Here is a 20,033-nt window from a genome sequence, read left to right as displayed (position 1 = left end):
AGGCTCTCAGCTCCTCCCAGGCAGTTCTGCTCACTGACTTACACCTCACCCTGCACCTTGCCTCAAACATCCAACTACCCCGGGGCCTTTTCCCACCTCTCTGCACTCTCCCTAGGCAGTCGCATCAGTCTCTCACCTTCAGCTACCACCCACAGTTAATGTCCTCCCTGGTTAAAATCCCCCACCTGGGCTTCAGAGCCCTGATGATTCTCCTTCTACCCTCCCTCCTCGGCTTAGACCCACCAGCTCCAGTTCCTACAAGACAACTCCACTTGTCAGTTTTAGAGATGCTTCGAACTCAGCACACCTTCCAGCTTAACTCATTGCTTCCCACCCTCTCAACCGGAGTCTCCTCCAGTCTCTCTTACCAAGATCATCAACACAGTTGCCCAAACCAGAACCTATGATTTATCCATGCCTGTACCCTCAATATTCATTAAGCCCCAAGGACTTCTTTTTCTACCTCGTAAATACCTCTCCACGCCCCTCTTTCCTCTCTCCCTGTTGCTGCCAGCACACCCAGCCACCACCATTTTGCCTGGAGTCCTGTTCTTCTCCCTTCCATGCCCCACCTCACAGCAGCCAAAGAGACCGTCATCAAACACAAGGCTGCGCTTTCAGTGGGTCACCACTGTCCCAGGAACAAAGTCCAGACTTAAATACAATGTACCTTCCCCTGTATGTCTAGCTCTGACTGATCGCTCAGTGCCTGTCACAGCTTCCTGTTCCTCATTGCCCCCGACCTTTCTCCCCTACACTGACTCAAGATGCCCTGAACACCTGTCAAATAAGGGGTTGGACCAGAGGCTTTCCAGGGGCCTTTTAGTTCTGCCTTTCTTGGGAAGGGGCTCTGATTTCTGCTCTGGGGTTTAACACTCCCTTCTCAGGGGTTAAGGAGGATACTGTAAGGACTGCCAGCCTCGGGAAGTCATGGAGGTGCCACCTGGGGGAACCCAGAGGCTCCATGCCTCTGGTGGTGACTCATCTCCCTTCCACCCAACCAGCTCAAGGGGCTAGAAAAGATTGTTGGAGAGTCTGGTCCTGAGTCCCTGAGCCCCATCTTCTCCACCACCACTGCCACCTCTCCACCAAGGAGGGGGTGGCTATGAAGAACCCTGAGCCTTGGTGCTGGGAGAAAAAGAGAATCACAGCCAGAGGATTGTTAAGCAGGCAAAGCTGATTATTTCCTAAAGGAGATAATATTGAAGCTGAGACCTAAAGGAAAACCAGGAGCTCATTATTTCAACAACAAATCATTATTGAGCTCCTGCTGTGTAGCAGGTATTGTTACACAAGCTTGGGTTCCTATAAGAAAAGAAAATAGTTAAAGATGCTTGTCCCTGCAAAGCTTACATTTGAAAGCAAGAAGTGAACTGAAGTAAGGAGTTAACCAGGAGGAGAGAGGTGCTCCAGACATGGAGAACAGTATGTGAGAGATAGAGATGAGGCTGGAAATGGAGCATGGGGCCATCCAGGAGCTCTGATGTGTCAGGAAGGCCGCCAAGGAGAGTGGGGGCTGCTCTCCAATGCCTCTAAAAGCTGAAAATGAGCACATCGTTTCTACATCCTCCTCCACGGCCCCTCCTACCCCAGCTCCAACTCCACTCCATGAAAACTTTCTTCACCCAAGGGTGTTTCTCATTCCTCCTTCCTTCCAGGCACTTTTCCCATCCTCTTGCAGAGGTAGATGCTATGAGCCAATTCATGAGGCCTTCCATGCTTCACAGAGAGCCAGCTGCCTCTTCTCTGGAAACTTCCTGCTGGCTGCTAAGGAATGTGAGCTAACTGGATGGTGGATCCCTCTGTGCTGACAAGCCTGAGATAGGGCCAGTGTGGCAGTGCCAGTACCCAGAGTAACAGTGCTGTGACATCCACCCTTCTCTGTACACCAGCTGAAGCTCTCATTCACTCAGTGGGCTGCTGCTATCACCTGCCTTTATCAAGTGGGTAAACTACCAGAGGCTCCAAAAGCTGAAGGAGCTTGGCCACACACTCCTGCTGACAAAAGCTAGGATGCCAAACCTTCAGCTCCCAGTATTTCCTACCAGCCCACTCTTCCCCTGCTATTCAGAGGCTGGGAATAATGCACTGTTATGATGTCATGATGATAGTAATAACAACAAGAGCAGTCATAAAAACTAATTGTTTAGTATCTGTTGTATGCCACACTATACCCCAAACTTATTTGTGTTGTGTTATTTAATCTTCCTGTGGTAGCTATCTTCAGAGATGAGCCCCCAACAGCTCCTCCCTCTCTGTGCATGGCACTGCTCATATCAAAAGTGGAGTCTGTTTTTCCTCCCCTTGATCCTGGGCTGGCCGCATGACTGCTTTGACCAATAGAATCTGATGGAAAGCACCTTCTGCAGCTTCCGTGCCCAGGAGGCCTTAAAGGGATTGGAGCACATAGGGAAGAACAGAAGCCCCGGCCATCAGCTCCTGAACTTTTGACCAGAGCTAGCTCCAAATGCCAACCTTACAAGTGAAGCCATCCTGGACCTTTCAGCAGGGCCAGAGCCCCAGTCAATGATATGAAGCAGAAGACTTACCCAGGCAATTCACACAACTATGAAAAATATTGTTGTTTTAAGCCACTAAATTGGGGGATGTGTTGTTACATAGCAATAGATAAGTGGAGGGCAAGTTGGTACCTGGCAGAGAGATGCTGCTGAAACAAAACTCAAAACCTGTGACATTGACTTTGGGCCCAGGCATCAGGCAGAGCCTAAATGTGCTCAAGGAGACAATTAGTGAAAGCAGGATAGCCATCTCTGGATGCCGAAGAAAAGCCCTGGGGGTAGGGGCTGCTCCTTATGGCTGCAGCTCCTGTGGTCTTTAGAGTTCTTGCTTTTTACTGGCCAATCTCTGTTATGGTTAATAATGCTTTATGTTAAACTTTCTCTGTTCAAATTATTATTTTCTGATTGGACCCTGACTGATACACCGTGGCCAACCACGTCAGCTGAACTCCCAGCTGGTGGCCAGCACCAAGTCCAGCCATGTGAGATTTTGGCCTTTCAGACATTCTAGCCCTCCAAACAGCATCTTGTAAAGTAGAACTGCTCAGTAAGCCCACAGAAGCCTGAGGCATGATAAAGTATTGCTGCTTTAAGCCTCTCCATTTGGGTGACTTGTTATGTGTAATAGATATCTGAAACACCTCCCTACGGCCCAGTAGATATCATCATCCCACTCTAAATTTGAAGGAACTTAAAGCTCAGTGAGGCTTAGTGATTTGCCCACAGTTACAGACTAGTAAATGACTGAACTGGCACTCAAAGGGCATTAACATAGCCCTTTCAAACACAATCCCATGTAGGGAGCTAGAAGGATCTTAGGAATACTGTCCAATCTCTCCATTTAACAGCGAAGGCAGCTGAAGATTAGGGGCTGGAAGCAATTTGCCCAAAGTCACACATGTGGCAAATGGCCACTGAGGCTTGGAATGAGAAGCCCAGTTCTCCTGACTCTCAACCCAAGGCTCTTTCTCCCCGCACAGTGCTTCTCTCACATACTTCCCTTCTCTCACATACCTTCCTTCCATTCTCACCTGTCTTTTTCCCCATGAACTTTCCCCTCCAGGAAGGCCTTGGGGTGGGGGCAGTGGATGATCACCCTGGTTGAGAACCCCTAGAAAACATATGGCCACATCTAGAGACATTTTTAGTTGTCACAAGAGGGTGGTGGAGGATGCTTGGCATCTAGCTGATTGAGGCCAGAGATGCTACTAAACATCCTACCAAATGCACACAACAGCCCTAAAACAAAGAATGACCCAGCCCACACACTGTCAATAGTGCTGAAGTTGAGAAATCCTGGTCTAGAGAAACCCATGATCCCATAAGACTCCCTGGCTCCCTGAGTCTTCTCTCATTTTCCCCAAGGCCTGGGCTGCTCAAGGACAGATGGGCGGCACCTACTGTGGTCATTTTCAGCTACTGAAAACTAGTGGATAAACGGGTCCTGAGGCGCTCTGGCAGGGAACCCCTATCACAGGAGGGCCCTGGCATTTTCAAGACTCTGAGACACTAGGCTTGATTCGCTACAATGAGTTTATTGGAAACACAGAGTGAAACAAAGACAAAGGAGAAGGCAGCAGAGTCATTACTTTTTCAGAAGCTCTTGCGGGCCACACGTGGGCCTGTCCCTCGCAGAGTCACAGAACCACCATCCAGGGTGCACGTCTCCATTCCACAGGCAGAAGCGCATGGGCAGAGTCCCAGGTCGTGCAGACAGGGACATTCCCGGGCCTCCCCCGTTCCTCCAAGCTTTGGGGAAGAGGTCAGGCAAGACCAATGCATACAGCAAAAAAACAGAAGGTAGGCGGAAGAAAAGGATGAATCCTCGGGACAACAAATTGACTACCAGGAAAGGCTAGAGAGAGAGAGACCACGGCGCTGGCCGGGCCTCCCCGGACTCCTGCGACCAGGGATGGCTCCCAGAGCGGAGCGGTGGGGAGGGAACTTAGAGTGCACGCAGCTGGCGGCGGCTCTTGGGAGGCCGGCCAGGGCGGCGCGTTCCGGTGGCCCGAGGACTGGCTGGGTGGAGAATGATGGCTACAGGCGCTGGCAGAGGCCGCAGCTTCCTAGCACCTCTTACAGCTGCCGCCGCAGGCGCCAATCCCGATGGAGGGGGCGCAAGCGTTAGTGGTGCCCACCACCACGTTGCTGTTGCTGGGGACGCTGCTGACTCTGGTGGAGACAACAGGGGCAGTAGTGGAGGCACAGAGATCGCCACAGACGACGCCACCGCGGGAGCTGCTGACGCCTGCAGGAAGAAGAGACGGAGGCGTGCGTCAGGCGCAGCCGCTGCCTGAATGGGTGGCTCGCTGTGAGCCCACGCGCCCTTTCCCCAGAGGCTCCTAGACCCGCCCTGCGGAAGGAGGGGACGGACCCCACTACTTACAGACATTCACCGAGCCAACGCCCTCACACAGCCTGCGGGGAGAGAAGGGCAGAGGTCAGTGCCTCAGAAAAGGCGCTGGGCCCCCGCGACTGAGGTGGAGGGGGTACATCTGTGGCCCTCCATCTGGGCACTTGCCAAAGGGAGAGGGCAAGAAATGCTCTCAACCAGGAGCCAGCGTAGCCCCCGGTCACTGTGAGGGTCTGGAGACAGAAGGCCTGTAAGTGCCTGGCTCTCCACCGCTCCTGAGCTGTGCAACCCCAGCTTCAGCCAGCCTCAGCCTGGGCTTCCTTATCAGGAAAATCTACTTCGTAGATCTCTTATGAGGAATGAATCAAATAAGAGGCGTCCAGTGCTTACAGCCTGGCTCATAGCCCTTAAGAGCTATTAGCTGCCACTGCCTGGAAGTTGGCTCTGACTGAATTGCAGGTGCATTTGAGGGAAGCAGATTTAACTTCTGAAATCCAGTCTGATTGGTGTCATTAGATTATAGGCATCAGGGGGGTAGACTTTGTTGTCTGTTCCGTTCCCCACCACCTAAAAATAATGCCTGGCTCAATACAAAACTGTTGGATAAACTAATGGAATTTTAGAACAGGCTCAGAGACTGCCCACCACCGTCGTCTCATCCAGCAGATGGAAAGGCTGAGGCCCAGAGGGAGGACATGTCCAATGACAAGGCAGGGCTGTCACCCCAAACACTCATTTCCACCCAGCCCACATTTCCCTCCCACATAGCTTCCCCTAAGGGAAGAAAATGGAGTTCCCCTGAAAGCACACTGGCCAAGGATTGGTGAAATCAGCTTCAGATAAGAGAAGCCACAGCCACCATCAAATCGTCCCATGCCCAGGTTCCCTAGGCAACACACACCAAAGCTCCTGAGTTCATTCCAAGAGCCCTGTGTGTTGGAGGAGTGGGCCGCTCAGATTCCAATGCCATCTCCATGTGTCTCTCCAACTTCCAAATTCAGACTTGGAAAACTCCTCCTCCCAGAATTCTTCACTTATGAAATTCCCCAGGCCCAGCCAGACCCCTGCCTCTGAGCTTTCCAATGGAACAACTCGAGTTTGTTGGAAATCTCATCATGTGGTCACTTTAATTTCTAGGTCCCAAACCTGTGTTCCCCATTTCCCAAATACACAAGATGCTCCCTCTACATCCCCAATCTTCACCCGCCTCTCCCCAGGGCCAAGGGCCTGACTGTCCACAAAAAAAAAAAAAAAAAAAAAAAAAAAGAGCTTGGAGTGAAACCAACTGACTAACTAGGGGAAAGAAACCAAGGGCAAAGACTGCGCTCACATTTTGGGAGCATTGTCCTTCTGGGAGCAGGAGCTGTATAGCTGCCCTCAAGCTGTATAGCTGGCCTTCAGCCATAGGAAGGCTGAGTGATCAGTAGGTCTTCTCCACTCCCCCCACCTCTGAAGCAAGCAAGCAAAAATCCTGAGAGCAAGGCATAACTGCCCCAACGGGTAAGTCCTTACTCTGTGTCTAACTCATTCCCACTTGCTGCAATAGAAGATCCCTTTGGGATGTTCATTGCCATTATAATAGAAAAATGTGAGTTGATGGTGTCATTTATCTGAAGCTGTCCTTATGGGATGTATCTGAACTCCCAGGTCTGGAGCTGGAGCCAGGGCCAGACTAGGAAAAACAGAAGAAATCCTGAGAGGCACTTGCAGCTACAGCTGGAAGGGAAGGAGCACTACCCAGGCAAGCTGGCCCCAAGCCTTAACTAGGCTTCTCAGTAACAGGAATACCTGCTGCCAGATTACTGGATCTCAACTGAGATTAACAAGACCGCAATTTCAGATCAGTGCCTAGGTGAACATGAGAGACTCAAGCAGCGCTAGATCATACTTAGGGGACTTACACAAATTACCTATCTGGTTGCAGGGTGGGGAGGTTAAGAAACAAAACTTGAGTGCTGCCGGGAGTGTGAAGACAGGGCAAGCTGAGAACTCTGGCACGGCTGGGAAAGGGAAAGGTCTATGGGACCCACCTCTGCTCCTCGCCCTCCAGCAGGCGCCTGTAGGTGGCAATCTCAATGTCCAGGCCCAGCTTGGAGTTCATCACCTCCTGGTACTCCCTGATCAGGCAGGCCATGTCCTGCTTGGCCTTCTGCAGGGCGCCCTCCAGCTCGGCCAGCTTGCAGCGGGCATCGCTGAGGGCCGCCTCACCCTGCTGCTCAGACTGGGCCACTGCAGCCTCCAGCTTGGAGTTCTGAAGACAACAGAGAGAACAAGGTAGATCAGAATCTCTGGGTCTCTCTGATGCTTACCTGGATGAGACCATGCTCCCCACCAACCTGGGAGCACCCCAGAGCACAGCCTCTCGCCTTCATCACCTGGGACTCACTGAGAGACCACAACCAGGGACTCTACATGGACAAAGGGGCTGGAGAATGAATGCTGAGATCCAGATGGGGCACACATAGGCTGTGTGACAATGGTTAGGCCCTCGGTCTCTCTGACCTTGGGCACAGATGCCCCATACCTGGCACTTGGCGTTCTCCACCTCGGCCGTCAGCCTCTGGATCATGCGGTTCAGCTCGTTGATCTCCTCCTTGGTGCGGCGCAGGGTCTCCCCATGCCTAATCACCGTGGCCTTCATCTCCTCACACTGGGGGAAGTAGAGATGCTCATGAGGCTCAGGGTGGGACTTCCCATCCATTCAGGGTACCACGGATGATTATGCAGGTTGTACAATACTCAGCCTGTGCAACCACACATGGCAGTCCTGCCCTGCCCCCCTAACCTCAGAGTGGCAGCCATCTCTTCTCATCCCCAGAGACCAGCATCCCCAGTAAAGGAAACCTATTTAATAGATACCTCACATCCCTCCCACTGCCATGTCTAGCAGGCAGGTGTCCTGTGCCACTCACCTTGCTGCGGTACCAGGACTCGGCCTCGGCCCGGCTGCGGGTGACAATGTCGTCGTACTGTGCCTTGATCTCGGCGACGATGCAGTCCATGTTCAGGTCCCGGCTGTTGTCCAGCTTGACAACCACAGAGGTGTCTGAGATGTGGGACTGGAGAACGCGGATCTCCTGCAGGAGGTGGGGGCCGTGACTTTAGTTGAGAACACAGCCCCACCCACCATGTCCTGACTCCACCTTCTCAGGCTTTCTCTGGTCCCCAGCCCTGCCCCCTCACACAGCCTCAGGGACTGCAACCTCTACCCACATCCTGTCCAATATTCCCACCCCCAACTCTCCTCTCTGCTGGCCGCCAGGTCTCTGCCTGGCCCCTGGGCCCGCACCTCCTCATACAGCCGCCTCAGGAAGTCGATCTCCTGGATCAGGGCCTCCACGTTGGCCTCCAGGTCTGACTTGCGGAGGTAGGCGCAGTCCACATCCTGGAAAGGTGGGGAGTGTTAGAGCTCAGAGGACCCTGGTAATCTAGCCCCCAGACTCGTCTCTCTGCCCATCCATTCCATGCAGCCAGGGGAAAGCAGTCCCCGGTGTCCCATTCCCATGCCTCTGCTTCCCTTCTGCCCTTCCTGGGATGAGCTGGCATCCTCTGCCCCTCTGAGGACAAATCCTGTTTGCTTTGGGCATGACTCACCAGCCTTTCACCCCTCCTTGCCCTCCTGTCTCTCCCTTCTCCCCTCTCCTGCTCCAGGAAGCCTGCCCAGACTGACCGCCCTGCTCTCACACCTTGACCCTTTCCTGTCCTTCAGTAGTGCTCCAAGAGCCCAGTTCCTGCTGCTGATTCTGCTCCATCCTCCCTTAGACCCTGGGATTGTATCTGTGCCTCAAGGTCCGACTCCCCAAAATGCTAGACAGACTGCACTGTCTCTCAGCAGAGACACTGTATCTGCTATGGCTCCAGGGGACTCAGCAACAGACCACAACCTCTGGAGCAGAGCAGGACACACAGAGGACAGTGCAGCGACCCCCTCACCCAAGGCAGGTGCTGATAGATGTTCCAAGGTCATTGTCCTTTTTCAAGACCCTGGATGCTCCATCCAATGACCTGCACCTGGGCAGTCCTATCCTACTGTGGAAAGGTCACTGTGCTCCACACTGAGGTTGAGACCCCCTGTGTGTCCCCAGGAAGAGCCTGTCATTCTGAGATCCCACAGATCTGTGCTTCTCAATCCTGTGTCACTTGCCTTCTTCAGAGCCACAAACTCGTTCTCAGCTGTTGCTCTCAGAGAAACCTCCTCCTCATACCTGAGGCAGAGCAGAGGGCAGAGAGGGGAGGTCAGGGCAAGGCAGGTCTCTGCAGAGCCCCCATCACATCACACTTCATCACAGCCACGGGGACAGTACGAGAAACACCCCCACACAGCCCGGGCCTGGCAGACTAGCTGAGTGCTTTCCGGTTGGATGTGGGATGTGTCTGGGATTCTCTCTCCACTTCGAACTGGGGAGGAAGAGGGCTCACCTGGTACCTCCCAGTCCTGTTCCCAAAGGGTCTCTGAGGTCCCCAGGAGGCAAATAGGACTCAGCCCCCAACCCCATTCTGGGAGTAAACAGCATATCCTCCCGGGGCCTGTAGCCCCAACCTCCCTTCACTGGTGTGAATCCCAGCTCAGGTGCTGGACCTGCAGACCCTCGGAGCTTAGAACCCAAGGCAGTGGGAACACCCAGAGCCCCAGACCTGTCACTCGTGAGAGACCCTGGGCTCACATCTGACAGGTGCTACAGGTGTCGGGGCTGAGGGTCAGGAGAGAAGCAGAACCCTGCAGAGGCTTCCTCCCCACCGAGTGCAGGGGAGAGCTGCTGGGTGATGTGGCTCAGGGAAGAGAAGGCTGAAGTGGGATAGAGACAGGTAGTGGGAGTCACAGCCCTCCTCTTACACAGGTGTCTGGGCAAAGATTCCACAAATGAAAAGACCCGGCCACCCTCGGTCATCCTAGCGGTCATGGCCACTCACCCTACCTGGGAGTTCTTATTGTCTAATCCAGTGTATTTAACCTAAACCCCATTCCTGTGCCCAGCATCCCTCCTGCTGTCACTCACTTCTTCTTGTAGCCCTCCAGCACCTCCTGCACGTGGTTGAGCTCTGAGGCCAGCCTCCCACTGTCAGCCTCCACGCACTCGGCCTCCCGCCGCAGAGTCTCGATGTAGCCCTCGAACAGGGGCTCCAGGTTGCTCTGGCAACACTCGCGGTTCTGGAAGAACTGCAGCTTTGTCTCCAGCAGCTTGTTCTGCTGCTCCAGGAAGCGCACCTGCCATTCAGGGTGGGAAGGAGGGGCAGATGGTTTCTGGTGCCCCCAAAGACAGCTCTGGGGACCTGGTGGAGGAGGGATACTTTAAAGGAAATCCCCAAATCTGGAGCTTATCTGCGATTGAGTAGAGGTGGGCAGTGGGAGACAGAGTTTCTGGATTTCCTGGTCATGATCTGTGCCTAGATTTCCCACTCAGGAATGGAGCAAGGGCTGGGTGGTGTCAGTGCCTGCTCTCTGGGGAGCTGAGTGACCCCAAGCAGATGAACACAGTGGAGGCTCAGCTCCTCACTCTGAAGCCAGGTGAGGCAGCATCCCTCACAGGCAGAGTACCCAGGTTCGGATCTCAGATGGGATTTCTGGGGATGGTGCCAAGAAGAGGGTGTCTAAATTGAATCACCATCTGGAAGGGAGCTCAGCTGTCCCAGCTCTTCCCCTATGTCATCTGGAAGTCAGTGCACCCTACTTTCTCACCCTGGGGCTGCCCAAATCCCTCTGAGTTCAGCAGCAGCGGTCACATGTCCCCCACCCCCAAATCCCTGATGTCTAGCTTGTGTCCCAGAGCAGCCTGGCCACACTTTTCCTTCACAAGCTCCCCGTATCTGAACTGTCAGCTGAATCTGCGTCTTGAGTGCCTGTGTGTGTCTCTGTGTGTGTGTGTGTGTCTGTCTGTGTGTCTGCGTGCCTCTCCCATCAGACTGGGATCTCAGGCAGTCAGAGGTCTTTCTGTCTCTGACTCCATCCTCAGTGCCCAGCCCTGGCTGTGTAGGTGGTGGGAGTTCAGGAAGGGTGTGATCCAGGACACCCACCTTGTCGATGAAGGCCGCGAACCTGCTGTTGAGGGATTTGATCTGCTCCTTCTCCTCCTGCTTCACGCACTGAGCATTGGGGTCGATCTCCAGGTTGAGGGGCGTGAGGAGGCTCTCGTTGACCGACACGGTGGTGATGCATGGGGGGCTGGGCCCGCACACGCCCCCAGAGCGGTAGCCGAAACTGCGTCCGCAGGAGCCGGCCCTATAGCCTCCGCACACGCTGTGGCTGCCAAAGCCCCCGGAGAGGCCGCGGTAGCAGGAGATGCCGCGGTAGGGGGCAGCAGTGATGCAGCAGCGGCCAGGCCGGGGCCCGCAGGCCGAGATGCAGCTGAAGGCGCGGCCACCACAGTAAGATCCGCAAGTCATGGTGCTTTTTGGGGAAGAGAGGAGGTTCTGAGGATGGAGACGTCCAAATGGAGAGTACAGTGGTCGGGGCGTCAGGCGTTCACTATTTGCACCTCTGTAGGCCTTTTATATAAGTGGGGAAACTGTGACCACGTGGGTCGGAGCAATTAGAAGGCTTTATGGGCTTGGGTTGTGTAGCTGCTGTCGCTCCCCACTTAATGTGCTTAATTGGTGCCCAGAAGCAGCCAGATGTTTATGATACTTTGCCCTAAACTGCAGTTTTCCTCTTCAAAGGACCAACTCACGTCCCCCACACCCACCTCAACCTCCCAATACACAGTTGAGGAAACTGACGTTGGACGAAGGAGTGAGCAGTGACTCAGGTTCGAATGGAAGGGAAGGGGTGGGGCTGCTACTCTTTCTGTCCTGCCGGGTTTGACATTGTCGATGCGCTGTCCGTGGTGCTGATAGGACTAGCCAGGAAAGTTGGGAGAGGGAATCCCATGATGTGGAACTTGGGGGGCGTTTGATGGTTTCTCCGAACCAGATGGCCTGTTTCTGCACCCCAAAAGCCCCACATTTACAGAATCTCTAACTTAAGTCACCTTCTCAGGACCCCAATTCCTCCACACGTACTCCCAAATCCCTTATCTATACCTATCAACATGTTTTTCTCTCTCCCACTCTCTGGTGCACACACACACACACACACACTCACACACAATGCACTCACATGTTGGCCTTCCTACTCACAACCTCCCTCTCTCTTTAACACACACACTCACACACACAATGCTTTCACATGCTGACCTTTCTACCCACCATCTCACACACACACACTCACAGGTTCTCACCTGCACATTCAACTAGCATGTATACTAGTCCTCAGGCCACCTTATTAGGCCATATTGGCCAGCTTGGCTGAGCGAAGGCATTCCCTCCCTCAGAGTGTCCCATGAGGCCTCAGGGGCACACACTAGCCCACTGGTCCCAGGAAAGCACAATTACTTCCCACAAGGCCCTAGACAAGGATTGAATGTCTGGATGTCCTCTCAGGCCTCTGTGTAACCTCCAGGGCCTAGAAGGTCTAGGGTGAGCACCACTGTTATGAATCTGTATAGTGTCTGGCTCAGATTATGAGATCATGTAGAGCCACATGAGGAGAGCATCCAGCCCCTGCTATCATCTCCTGAGTCTCTGCTGCTTTCCACACTATACTCCTTGAAACTCCTGCATGGAAGTTTGTCAATACCCTTGGCAGGTGCCAGAGAACAGATCTATATTTGTGTGTGCCATCCATCTAGTATAAGTAGTGTGGGTCTTGAACTCACGAGGGCTGGGTAGGAACCAAGACTCTGCCCTGAGTATCCCAGTGTAATCTGGGGGAAGGCACTTGACTCTCCTGGGAAATAGGTTAAGGCTTTCCCTCCTACTACTGCCTTAGAGTTACAGAGATGTGTACAAGCTCAGCAGACTCCAGAGCACAGAGCAGAAGGGCTTCATTACAATCATTAGGAGGCAGTGGGCTCAGGGGCAGTGTTTATTCAGAATTCATGTTCTGACCCACTAATTGAACCAACCAGAATTTTATTTTAATGAAATGGATTATGAGAAAATCAAATAGAGCAGAGTAGACCAGAAAATAGTAAATTGCACCATATGTCACGAGAATAACTTGTTACATGCCCTTTTTATTTCAGTTGTATGGCATATGTATATGTATGTGCATACCCAGTCACTATGTAAAATTATTTCTTACTATAGTTGCAGCTGAAAAGTTGAAATATCCATTTCTCATTGTATACAAAAACCAAATTAAAATGGATTAAAGACTTAAATGTAAGACCTGAGACTATGAAACTGAGACTACTAGAAGAAAACATTGAGGAAATGCTTAAGACATTGACCTGGACAAAGATTTCTTGATTGAGACCTCAAAAGCAAAGGCAACCAAAGCAAAAAATGAACAAATGGTATCACATAGAGCTAAAAGAACGTCTGCACACCAAAGGAAACAATCGACAAGGTGAGAAAATGACCTACAGAATGGAAGAAATATTTGCAAACTATTCAACTGACAAGGAATTAGTAGCTGCAACATATGAGGAACTCAAACAACTCAATAGCAAGTAAACCAAATAATCTGATTTTAAAATGGGCAAAAGATCTGAATAGACATTTCTCAAAAGAAGAATATACATGGCCAACAGGTATATTAAAAATGCTCAACATATCATCGAAGAAATACAAATCAATACCACAATAAGATTACCATCTTAACCCAGTTAAAATGGCTTTTATCAAAAAAGAAAAAAAAAGGATGCTGGCAAGGATGTGGAGAAAGGGGAACACTTGTACGCTGCTGGTGGGATGTAAATTACCACAGTCACTATGGAAAACAGTATGGAGGGTCCTCCAAAAGCTAAAAATAGAACCACCAGATGATCCAGCAATCCCACTACTAGGTATACTTCCAAAAGAAAGAAAATTCATATATCAAAGAGATATCTGCACTCCCATGTTTATTGCAGTGCTATTCATTATAGCCAAGATTTGGAATCAAGCTCAGTGTCCATCAATGGATGAATAAAGAAAATATGTTACAGATACACTATGGAATATTATTCAACCATAAAAAGGAATGAAATCCTGCCATGTGCAACAACATGGATGGAACTGGAGGAAATTATGTTAGGGAAAATAATTCAGGCACAGAAAGACAAATTTCAGATGTTCTTACACATATGTGAGAGCTAAAAAAATTGATCTCATCAGAGAGAGAGTAGAATGATGGTTACCAGAGGCTGGGAGGGGTAATTGGGAGGGGAAGATAAAGAGGTGTTAGTAAATGAATACAAAAATAAGTTAGATAACAGAAATGAGATTTAGTGTTCAGTAGCACAATAGAATGACTATAATCATTTATCGTGTATTTCAAAATAACTAAAGGAGTAGGTTTGGAACGTTCCCAACACAAAGAAATAATAAATGTTTGAGGTGATGGATATTCCAAGTACTCTGATTTGATCAGTACACATTTTATGCTTATCTCAAAATATCTTATGTAGCCCATATATATGTATAACTATTATGTACCCATAAAAAGAAAACATAAAAATAAATAAATAAAAAGTTTGAATACATGGCATATTAGTTAAGCACACAGACTCAGATTCTAAACTGCCTTGTTTCGAATTCTAGCTCTGCCATTCTCTAGCTGTGTAAACTCAGGCAATTACTAAACCTCCATGTACCTCATTTCATGGTTTCTAAAATAAAGGAAATAATAGTGCCCACCTCATAAAGTTGTTGTAAAGATTAAAAGAGTTAATCCATGTAAATCACTTAGAACTAAGCCTGGCACACTCTAAGTGTGTAATCATATTAGTTGTTGTTGTTGTTGCTGCTGCTGCTGACATATCCGCAGCATTGATGGGATATACTCACCCACATGCCTAAGCCATCTGTGTCCAGTTTCCATTAACTCTGCCTATCTTAAAGAACTTGTAGAAGGATTAAATGAAATAATGCATGGACAATGTTTAACAGCACATAGAAAATGCTCAATAAATGTTATCTACTGTATTCTACAATGGGAGCCAGTCCAAGGGGCAGAGGATCTTAGACCTTTGGCCATGGTTACTCCTTTTGTCCTCGAAAAGAACACCAAAACAAATGCCCCTCCTTCCATCTCTGCTCCAGCCTGATTGCCTCAGAGAAGGTCCAATGAGAATCTCTTCTCTTTGCAAAGGAACACATCACCAATCCTTGGGCAACCATACTACTGGATGAGAAGAGAAGCTTGGATAATCTGAAAATTCTGAATCTGTGAATAATTCATAAGTGTGTATTTATTATTTGGACTTAACAGACCATTAGAAATCCTCAGTCACAAATCAAATGATGGCACACTCACTCATCTTTATTTTTGCCTGATCCTAAAACCTCCTTATTGGTCAGTAGCCAGAGGATTTCATGGGGTTGAGGTTGGGAGATACGACCTTGATAATTCATCTAAGTACAATGGTGCTCCAATGAGAACAAGAGAAGGCAAGCTTTCTTTGCAGATGGACAAATGGAAGTTGGCGTTGAGGAAGAACTTCCCAGAAGGAGACAAGTAGTCATTGTTTTCTAAAGGAGCTTGCATTATCTCTTCCATTTAGGGAGGCTTTATATAAAAGAAAGACACTTCTTATTCTGCAGTGGCCACCATTTTTGTGGAGATAAGGTGAACAAAAGACCTTCAGATCTGGAGATCAGAGTCTCTTAGCCCAAGTGGAACTTTATTTCAAGGGGCACCTGTAAAGAATGGGCAAATTAGGTGATTTTAACATTAGGAAGTTCTTGTTCAGTGCTCCCTTCAGTTCATTCTGCTCCCTGGAGGGTATTATAAGGCAGACTCCTCAAGATAGTTGACCGCTTAGAGTAGATAAAATTTTCCAGCTGGGGGACTCAGGGATTTTGTGACTGATATTTCCTAGCTCTATGCTCAATCCTGTCTTAATTTTGGAGGGAAGGAGGCACTAAGAGGAGGAAGGAGACATGGGTTCTGGAGCTCCCAGTCTGGTAGAGCATATTCAAATTCATGAGAAAGGCCAGAAGTCTAAAGAGGGTTATTTTTCAGACATACTGTCAGATGCTGAGGAATGCAATGACTGCTGACAGTGTCCTTTCTAGGACAATGTGCAATTGCAGCTAATCTGATGGGAAAGGCAAGAAAGGCTCCCTGGAGAGGGTGAGGACAAGCTTTAGGCAAAAGGCGGACAGGACAGTGTTGATGAGAAGATGTGCATGGAGGCATTTCAGACAGTGAGAGACAATGAGACAGGGCTAGTGGGTGGACAACAGGTGATCCTGTGGGCCCTTGCAGGAGTGGAGAGGATCTTGAGATGCTGTGACAGTGGAGACAGAGGGAGAAAGCCAGTTGAGGCACAGCCCTCATAAGCAGGGACAGTGTCATCCCTGAGACTCTGCTACACAGCTGTGGGCTGGAAGGCAGCCTTTGACATCTAGAGCATCTGCATGCCGGGTTTACAGGTGTCCAGAGGGCCATGCCCTTACTAACCTTGCAGCTGGCTCATGCTTTCTACTCATAGAAAGCAGATGCAGGCCAGGGTCCAGTGAAGGAAGTTGAGGGGTAGTGGGGAGACTGCTTACACAACACCTGGGCTGTTGAGATGTTGATAATGGAGTTGACCCAGGCCAGTTGGGTGGGTGATTGGGGAGAGGCCCAAGTCAGAGCCCTGCCTTCTCAGCCAAGAGAGCCCAGGACACTGGCCAATTATACATCAGAACTCACCAGAGAGGAGTCCCACTGGAAAAGGGCCAGAAGGCCTCTGTGGGATGCCTGGGTGGGGCTGGAGCCTGACTCAAAAGCTCCATCCTGGTGACGTTCATCCCACTAACCAGCTGAGTACCTGCACCTCCCTCACCCCATGTCCCTGCCCTGTGAGGGTTCATTACTATAAATCTGGAGCTATGGTGCCCACCTCTTCCAGTGGGTCTACACACACTTCCCCTTGGTGCTGTGCTGCTTCCCCCATCCACCTCCTCCTCTGCTCTTTCATCCCTGGAGTGACCCCTCCACCATACTCCCCAGATCTTCTCCCACTTTTCCTCCACTGTCCTCCAGTTTCCTCCTCTTCCTGACTATCTCCCAAGATCTCTCCCTCATTTTCTTCTCCACCCATGCAGCACTCTCCTTCTCTTCTTCTAAGTTGCCCTTGAGAATAATAGTCTAAGACCAAGTATTTATTTCTGCCTCTTTTCCTAGAAATCTCCTCTGATTCACTTTTCTCTTTCCTTCTCCAATCTGGCCTCTGGTCTCTAGTCTGCCCCAAGGCCTTCAAGATCCTTGCTCTCATTGACTGACTTTCCCTACCACCCCCTTATAACCCAAGCCAAGGACTTTGCTTGGGTTAAGGACACATCTCACTCACTTCATTCTTCCTTCAGGCCCCAGCAAGGAAGGTCACCTCTCTCCACCCCCACCCCCAGGAATGACCACATCATCTGCTTCTTGTGTCCCCACCCTATCCTACCACATAGCTTTGCACAATAAACCACCAAGCTTTGATGGCTCCATTACTTAGCACTTAATATGCAGCTGGTATTCTTTTCATTCATTCAACAAATATTTATTGAGCACCTACTATGTGCCAAGCCCTTGGAATATATCCACAAAGAAAACTTTTGTACATATTGATGTGTTGCAGGGTTTGCATTTTTTTTCATGATCTGGGTATGTATCCAGCTTTTCTCTTAATACTGGAAGCTCGCCAAGAACAAGGGTGAGCTCTCCTATACCCTCTGGCCCTGAACCCTGAGAGCAACCTCCATGGCCCTGCAGAGGGCATGGGGCAAGATGAGTATTTGTGTTTGTATGTTATGTACAAACACCAGCTACTGTGTGATACTTATTACTGATGGTTGATGGAGTACAGAAGGGAGCGCAATGGGACAAATGCATCCCTTCCTTTGGGATCAGACACACAGGCTCTGGGTGCAAGCTCTTCTACTAACACACAACCTGAGCCTTAACCTCCCTAGACCTCAGTGTCCTCATCTATAAAATGAGAATAATAACACCAACCTCAAAGGGTAACTGTAAAAATTAAATGAGTTAATGCATGTTGGACTCTTAAAATAGTATCTAGCATGGTGTAAGATGAACATCAAAAGATGTTATTATTAAGTTTGGAAGAATAGTCATAAAATAGTTTTCTACATGAAACACCTACTACTTACATAACTTTAAAAAAAAAAAAGCCACATACCCCAGAAAAACTCTTGCACAAATATACCAGAAGACATGAGAAGGGATGTTCATAGCAGCTCTGCTCGATCTACAGAACTCTGAAAACAACCGTGCGGTTATTGAGGTAGAAAGGCAAATAAACTGTGGTATAGCCATGCAATGAGTGAAATCCACAGTGAAAATGATCACAGAACAGCTACAGGAAGCAGCATTTAATGGAAGAAACCAGGTGCACAAGGATCCATACAACATGAGTCCATTTATGTGAAGTTCAAAAGCTGGAAGAAGAAACAATATGTCATTGCAAGATGGGTACATTGGTTTTAAAACTGTAAGAAAAGCAAGGGAATAATTAAACACAGAATGCAGGAGAAGAGTCACCCTAGGCCAGGAAGGAGTAGGGTACAATCAGAACGAGGTACATAGGAAGCTCCTGAAATACACACATGTTCTATTTTTTCCTGTAAGTGGTAGGTATTGGTACAGATCTAACCACCTATACATTCTTTTGTGTTGAAATATTTCACAATAAAAATAATTGTTACCTCCATAAAGTTAAAATCTTTCCTCTTTACCTTGCCAGAGCCAAGACCATAGAGTGGAGATTCTGCCATCTTCCCTCCCCTCCTCTCTGCCATCTTCCCTCCCCTCCTCTCTGCCATCTTCCCTCCCCTCCTCCCTTCCCCATGACAAGGTTTTTTTTCTCTGAAGAAAACAAGTTGAATGTCTTTTTAGGTCTTCAAAAATTAGCAGCAATTAATTCCTGAAGTTCAATGAAATGGTGTCAACGTTTGAATTTTTCATACCTTGTTTTAAATTGCTTCTTACATCTTTAAAATTGCTTAGTAAGGACCAGCCATTAGTAATTAGCTTGTGTTTATACATGCTGTTTTTATAAGGAGTTATACTGGTAGAAAAGGTGAAGTGTGGATGAGATGTACTTTGACTCATAGTGCTCCTCAGGACATCCAACCACTGGTTTGCTGGGGACATCACTGCGCAATTGTGGGCAGTGCCCAGAATTGCAGATGAGGGTACAAAGAGCTTCAGAAGTGCTGGCCCAGCTGCCCTGAACTCACAAAGGAATAGCAGTGCCATACTCTTCTCTGGGGTGACCAGATAGCTCAACACCATCTGTGACCTCCCACATTTGTCCTGTCACAAGGCCACACTCTGAATGTTTTGCACAAATACCCTGAGCCCTACTCTCTTCTATTTTTTTCTTCTCCTCTCTTTTCCCATCAATCCTACCTGTTCTCTTTCCCTAAGGCTACTCTTTCTGCCTTTGCCCTTGAAGCACAGCAGCTCCAGGGGGCTACAAACCAGGTCATTTCACTTCCCTTTTCTTCTCCTCAATTTAATGCAAACCTCTGTACTTTATGAGCTAATTTTTCTAGGACCTGTTCTATTGGAGTGGGGGTGGTTCATTGGGTAAGTAGAACATAGTACAATCTATCAAAGTATTGTCATATACCAGAGGTATGCAAATAACTAAAACTGATGTTTTCCATCCCGTCCTTCAATTCTTAGCCATAGAGTGCTGCACATCTAACTCATACTCCTTCCCAGCCCCTAAATAGCCTCACATCGCCATGTGCCACATGTCCCTAAAGGGCCCCTCATGGTTCTAACCATCCCAACCCACTCTGACTCTGCCTGTCTTCCTTAGATAGATTCTCCCACACCCTAAATTCACAGATATTCCCCTGTAAACAACTTTCACTACCCTCTTGAACTTATCCAAGGATTAGGAAGTCGAGGGGTTGTCACAGCTTATAGGTAAGAAGGCATTGCAACTCCTGGCTCTGTCACTTACCAGCTGGGAGACTTTGGGCAAGTTATTTAACCGCCCTGACCCTTGGTTTCCTCATCTGTAAAATGGGGATAATGGTACATACTTCATATGATTGATGTGAGAATTAGAGATCATTTATGATATATAATGATGATCACATAGTAGGTGATCAATTGAAAAGAAACATATTCTTATCAAACCAGGATCTATGTTTCTCTACACAGTTCTTTCTAATTCTAATTCTCTACA

At 49.2% G+C, this 20,033-nt stretch overlaps 1 protein-coding gene across 1 annotated transcript; it reads right to left on the bottom strand.

Moving 5' to 3' along the window:
- Positions 1-4,037: 4,037 nt before the first annotated feature.
- KRT86 (keratin 86) lies at positions 4,038-11,253 on the bottom strand. The gene is made up of 9 exons (XM_015151778.3): positions 10,885-11,253; positions 9,870-10,078; positions 9,017-9,077; positions 8,162-8,257; positions 7,785-7,949; positions 7,397-7,522; positions 6,903-7,123; positions 4,906-4,937; positions 4,038-4,767 (listed from the first exon to the last, which is right to left on the bottom strand). The coding sequence occupies exons 1-9, from the start codon at positions 11,251-11,253 to the stop codon at positions 4,586-4,588; spliced, it is 1,461 nt and encodes a 486-aa protein (XP_015007264.2). The 3' UTR covers positions 4,038-4,585.
- Positions 11,254-20,033: the final 8,780 nt, after the last annotated feature.

This window comes from Macaca mulatta, chromosome 11, assembly GCF_049350105.2.
Source record: "Macaca mulatta isolate MMU2019108-1 chromosome 11, T2T-MMU8v2.0, whole genome shotgun sequence".
Lineage (NCBI taxonomy): Eukaryota > Metazoa > Chordata > Mammalia > Primates > Cercopithecidae > Macaca > Macaca mulatta.
The sequence above is the reverse complement of the archived record's forward strand: the minus strand, read 5'-3'. Positions and strand labels throughout refer to the sequence as shown.